Source organism: Myxocyprinus asiaticus, chromosome 1 (assembly GCF_019703515.2).
Source record: "Myxocyprinus asiaticus isolate MX2 ecotype Aquarium Trade chromosome 1, UBuf_Myxa_2, whole genome shotgun sequence".
NCBI lineage: Eukaryota > Metazoa > Chordata > Actinopteri > Cypriniformes > Catostomidae > Myxocyprinus > Myxocyprinus asiaticus.
Genome location: NC_059344.1, coordinates 15284654 through 15291195, shown reverse-complemented (window position 1 = coordinate 15291195; position 6542 = coordinate 15284654). Strand labels below are relative to the sequence as shown.

Sequence of the window (6542 nt, the reverse complement as noted above, 5' to 3'; positions counted from 1 at the left end):
TTAAATATGTCAAAGCTGATGAGTACAACATTTCAAGATATGAATTCATTGTATTAACAATATTTTTGTTGTTTTCTTCCTCTTTGCCTTTGTTTTTGCCTTGTAATGGGGTCAGAGACAACTATGTGCAGTATATGTAATGAGCTATAGAAAGTTTCTTGTACAATATGTGCCCACAGGTATGGAGACACATATATCAAGACAGAAACATCATGTGGTTTCAGAGACAGGATGGAACAAAAAGGTTAAGTGACCTGTTTTTAAAAGTTTGCTTAAAATTATTTGTCACAGCATATCATCTACGACACATCAAGGGAAAATAAAAACAGACAGGCACAACTTTTACAGCTAAAGATGAAAGGTAAGTATTTCAGCTGAAATTAATGTTTGATTGAAACATACAATTTTATATGTTGTATATGTTTCGTGTGCCTTTGTTACTCCTTTGACTAAATGACTGATTATTAAACTCACTCACTCACTTTTATCATCTTATTTCATGTTTTATTTATGAGAAAAAGTAAAAATGTTTTGCTCCAAAAGCACTTAAACTAATGTAGGATAATCTAGAATAGGATAAAGGATGATCAAAAACACATGGATGAATTTCAAATGTCAACCCCACCCCTAACCTTAGTATTAATTTTAGGAGGAGCAGGGTATGAAGAGAAAAAAAGATACACAGCAGTGTTTCATTGAACACAGAGGTGGAATGAAAGTTGTTTAAAAAGTATGATTATTAACTGTGTTTTTATATGGAAGCATAAAAAGTATTAAAATATTTGAAACCAGAATCGTTAAGTGAAATCATAATTTGAACCAGATTAAACAATTCACATCCTAGCGAGGAAGTGCATATTTGATTATGATGATTCCAAATGTGCCATTCTCATAAAATGCATCTGCTACTAATAAAATAATTAATCTATTAACATTTTATTTATAATTTACCATTAATGTGTAATTCTGTCTGTGGCTTTGTGTAAATGTAAACAAATATGGAAATACAGCTTTAAAAAAATTTCATGGATCAAAAGTTTGCCTTAATAAATAACACATGTAGTTAGCAAGCTAATTCATCACATTCATTAAAATTGCAGAGATATATTATGAATAATAACAGGCTGATTTCATAATGATCTTCTCTCTGCTCAGAAAGGTCTTTCTAGAAAAGCCTTTCCCAATGGTGGAGAACCAGCTTTTGCAATTATTTTTGAATTCATACAATACCAAATATAAAACACAGCGATAACGATTAAAAGAAGGAGAGTTCTAACAATGGAAAGCAGAACGAATGTCATCATCTGTTCTGTGGAATCTGCACCTGAAATAGCAGCAATTGTGGGTTTAGTGTTAACACATAATAAAAGTTAAAACGCATCATAAATATATATATATATATATATATATATATATATATATATCTTACCAAAAAAAAAAAAAAAAAAAAAAAAAAAACATACCTGCAATGTCCAGTTTGGTTCTATTTCCAAAGAGTACCTCCCCACATGCAACAACAGCACAGTAAGTCCCAACATCAGAGAAGCTTAGGCTCCTTTTAGAGAAGTTGTAGACACATCTACGTGCTCTGGAACCAGCCTCCAAGCTCCACTCACACTGATCAAAACTCATGCCATATGCTTTAATAATTTGTGGATGAGATTCCTGTGATTTGTGTATGAGCCAGTAGACACTGTGGTTTCCCTCACAAATCTGATTTAGAACTGTGCACAGCACACTCACAGTATCTCCTGGATGAACTGGATATAAATCATGTTGTGTTGCAAAAACGTGGCTTTGTAATCCTGAATTAAAATAGATCATGATCAGCCAAATATTCATATTTATATAGAATATATGCACTGAAAAAATATTAACCAAAAAAATATGCCTCTTGTGGTAACTAAATTAAGTGATTTAAGTCAAACATATTATTAAACATCACTGAATCAACCTGAATACATTAGGGTACTCCAAGGAAATTAATATTTAAGAGTTTATTCAGGAACAAAGGGATCCTTAAGATAATATTTTTAGGCTACCATTGTTTTCAGGCTAAAATTTCTTAACCATTATTGAGTAAGTTTGATGATGTAACATACATGTTACAGTAGTAATCAAGTTGTGATTAAAATGTCAACCCAAACATTGCAAACGCTATATATAGGCTATCAAATGTTAGACCATTATATGTAAAGGATTAACATTTTGCCAATACAAACACTAAAATGACCCAATAACAAAATTACCTTCAACTGTCAATTTTGTCCCGTGGATAATTTCCATTACATTGGAATAAGAGCTTCCACAGTAGTATGTCGCAGAGTCTGAGAACTGTAGGTTATTTATCACCAACTGATGTATCCCTTTTTCATTTAGCACAGAAAAGCGGCTATTATTCTTGAAATTATGGTAAAACATGGCTTTCTGATCATACTTGTAAATGGTGGAGATGAGTTTGGGATTATGCCCAGGTTCATGCTTGTACCAGGAGAAGTGCATGGCTATTTGTTTCTGGTAAAAGCAAGACAAATGAACAGTTTCTCCAAGTTTACCAAAAACATGGCTGTTACTTTGCTGCATTGCGGTAAGGCCTAAAACAAAAAGAAAAAATTCACTTGATACAGGTCACAAAAAAATCAGCTTAAATATTGTAAATACAGTTGACAGATTAATTCTGAGATAATGATAGTTCAACTTACTGATTGGAAAGAGGAGCAAAAAAACTTGGAAGTGTAGCATCTTTGGATCAATTTGTCCTAAATGAGTATGTAACAAGTGGGAGATGATAGAATGAACATCATCACAGATGCATTACACAATATGAACAGCCAATAGGATCTATTGTGCTGATGTCACCAAGAAAATAGCACTGTATCAGATCCTTTTCTGCTGATTTTTTCCTTCAAAGGTGATCATAGTTTTCATTTCTTACAAACACAATGGCACAGATAAGTAACACCAGTAGCTACCATCAGTAAAGATTGTGTATGTGCATGCATTACAAATGTAAAAATTTGTTGAAGATGTATGCTCAGGAAAAAATATCTCTAAAAACATTAAGACATGGCAGTGTGCTGAATGTGGTTTACTGCCCGTCATGTGGTAACTTGACCTTCTTTAGTTCTAAGTATATGTTTCTTGAAGGTAAATTAACATGTGATCATAAAAAATGTGGTGTAATCAAAATTGTGATCTGATTTTAGTACAGACAGAAGACAAATCTTCTCCATATGCTTTATGCACTGTAAAAAGTGCAGATGTTAACCTAATAAGCTACTGTATTATTACCTAGTTAATCCTTTTTTTTTTTGTAATTAAATGTTTTTTTTTTTTTTGTAAATAAATCTTACAATAATAAAGAAAAGCAATATATATATATATATATATATATATATATATATATATATATATATATATATATATATATATATATATATATATATATATACACATACAAACAACATTTAAACCCCACAACCAACCCTCCCCCTCCCAATCCCCAACCCCGCCCCCAAACAAACATCCCCGTGGTCACACATGAGTAGATGTACAGAAAAAAAGCAAACAATCACACATACAATATATATATGACACCTCTTCAAAAGCCACCACCCTCCCCATCTCCGTGCACCACTCCGGAAATGGGGGCGCACCAGCTGACCTCCAACCCCTCAAAATAATCTGCCTGGTGATCATCACACAGGTCAGAACCCAATTCTCTATGTGACTATTCCCCACATCAATGACTGCCCCATCACCCATAACACAAAATCTGGGGCAAAACGAAACCCAAGTGCCCACCACGTCACACATAAAATTCTGAACCTTTAACCAGAATTTCTGGATCTCAATACACCAATAAAAAACATGGGCCATGTCTCCATCCTCCGATTGGCATCGCCAGCAGGTGGGTGTGTCTTTAAGACCAAGACTATACAATCTAGAGGGGGTCCAGTAAAATCTATGTAAAATCTTGAACTGCAAAAGATGCACCCTTGCATCTCTAGATGCAGACTTGACATTTTTAAGAATCCTAACCCACACTCCCTCCTACAATACTAAGTTGAAATCTTTCTCCCATAATCTCTTGATAGAAGTTAAAGCTCCATCCCCCAGAATTAGCAGTGAGTAATACAATGATGCCTCAATACCTTTTCCAAAAGCAGTAATCACCACTCCCAGAGTATCTGCTGCTTTAGGGGGTGTATGCTACTCCCAAAAATAGTACAGAGTAGGTGGCACAGTTGTAAATACCTATAAAACTGAGATCTGGGGATCCCAAAATGTTGAACCAAATTTTCAAAAGATCTCAACACTCCATTCTCATATAGGTCATCGAGTGTATTAACCTCCCTCACAATCCACTCTGACCAGCAGAAAGGGGACTTATTAATACATAATTTTTGGTTCTGCCATATGCTCGAGGCAACATTTAAATAAATGTCCAAGTTAAACACTCTGGACACTTTTGTCCATACCGAGTGCAATTGTGAAATAATGGGGTGTAACTTAATTTCTCCAATTAGTTTGATAGAGAGGCTTTGCAATGGTAAAATAGGGGCAATAACTTCCTGTTCAATACCAAACCAGGGAGAGGCATTGAGCCAAATGTCTGAGACCGAATGCATAATAATACAACAAAATCTTGGGTAGGCCTAGCCCACCTTTGTCAATCAGCCTATTGAAATGTAAACTGGGATGCTTAACATTCCAAATGAAGGACTTCGCTATGCTATCAAATTGCTTGAAATAAGAGAGGGGGACATCTACAGGGAGAGATTGTAGCAGGTAGTTAAATTTTGGAATACAATTCATTTTTATAACATTAACCTTCCCAATCACAGATAAATGTAATGAAGCCCACCTGCCCACATTGCTCGAAAACCTTTTTATTAGTGGATCAAAATTAACTCTAAGTAAATCAGACAAATTTGCTGGGAATAAAATGTCCAAATATTTAATACCCTGTTTATCTGAAGTTTATCTCAGAATCAAAAGAATTTTATAGCTCAGTGTAGCACAGAGGAGGGCGGGGCCGGGCCGGAATGACGCACGCCCGGACCCCAATCAGCCAGATGAGGCGAGCAAGGGATAAAGGTGACTGGAGATGGCAGTTCGAGAGAGAGAGAGAGAACTACAGGCAGCTGCCCTGTATGTATTTATGTTTGTGTGTTTTTGTTTAAGTTTATCGTTAAATGTATTTATTATTTATATTTTCAAGCCGGTTCTCGCCTCCTCCTTTCCCTTTTAACCTCTTTACACTCAGTCATCAGTTTAGGGAGATCTAATGATTCCACAAAGTTTCTAATATCTTCATCAGTAGATGAAGACATGGAACTATAAAGATCAAGATAGAATTCTTTAAAAGCATTATTAATATCAATGGCCGATGTTAAAATTTCACCACCAGCAGTTTTCACTGAGGGAATGGTAGAAGAAGACTCTCTCTGCTTTATATATCTAGCTAAAAGCTTCCCTGCTTTGTCCCCCAACTCAAAATATGACTGTCTTGCCCTAAATAACCAAAACTCCACCTTCCACGACAAAATAGTATTATATCTGTATTTCAATCAGGTCAATTCTCCGAGATCATCAGACGACATTTGGCGCTTCAGTTCTGTCTCGGTACTTTTAATATTCTCTTCCAACTCCATGAGTTCTCGTGCTTTGGATTTTTTGATGAATGAGGCATACTGTATGATCCGACTCCTAAGAACCGCCTTAAATGCCTCCCAAGCCATGCCCACAGAGGATACTGAGGACCAGTTGGTCTCCATATAAACATTGATTTCAGCCTTTAACATTTGTTGGAAATCAGGATTTTGCAAAAGGGATACATTAAAGCACCAACTATATGATTTATTTTTCTCCATATGTGACAACACCTCTAAACACACCAGGGCGTGCTCTGAGACTAAGATGTTTCCAATTGAGCAATCAATGACAGAAGAAATCAGGGACTTAGATATCAAAACAAAATCTATTATAGAATAAATCTTATGAACTGATGAAAAAAAAATGTATAGTCCCTACCAGATGGGTTCAAAAGTCTCCAGATATCCGTAAGACCAAGATTTTTACATATCCTGTGAAGTGTCAAAGTTGCTCTAGGGGGCTTACACACTTTTGCTTCACTATGATCAAGGACTGAATCCATCAAAAGATTAAAGTCTCCTCCCAATATTGTTTATATCATGAGGGGTGCCAGCGGCTTGCAACATCCCTTCAAGATCTATAAAAAATCCCTGATCATCAGTGTTAGGTGTGTAAATATTAGCCAAAATCAACCTTTGCCCCTGAATTTCTGCTAAAACAATAATGACTCTTTCTAATTTATCTTTAATCTGTATGAGACATTAGAATTGTAGATGTTCAATTATCAGTGCAATGACTTCCCTGCTCTTACTTGAGCCAGCACTAAAGAAAACATGTCCACCCCATATCTTCCCAAATTTTTCAGCTTCCTGCGGGGAAAGGTGTGTTTCTTGATGAAACACTATATCAAATTTCTTACGTTTAAGAAAAGAAATAACCTTCCT

The 6542-nt window shown here is 35.4% G+C and overlaps 1 protein-coding gene across 1 annotated transcript; it reads right to left on the bottom strand.

The window, feature by feature from the left end:
• Positions 1 to 2762, bottom strand: nitr9 (novel immune-type receptor 9). Its single transcript, XM_051658434.1, has 4 exons — positions 2703 to 2762; positions 2250 to 2594; positions 1464 to 1805; positions 1 to 1324 (listed from the first exon to the last, which is right to left on the bottom strand). The coding sequence occupies exons 1-4, from the start codon at positions 2740 to 2742 to the stop codon at positions 1152 to 1154; spliced, it is 900 nt and encodes a 299-aa protein (XP_051514394.1). The 5' UTR covers positions 2743 to 2762; the 3' UTR covers positions 1 to 1151.
• Between the last annotated feature and the right edge of the window lie 3780 nt (positions 2763 to 6542).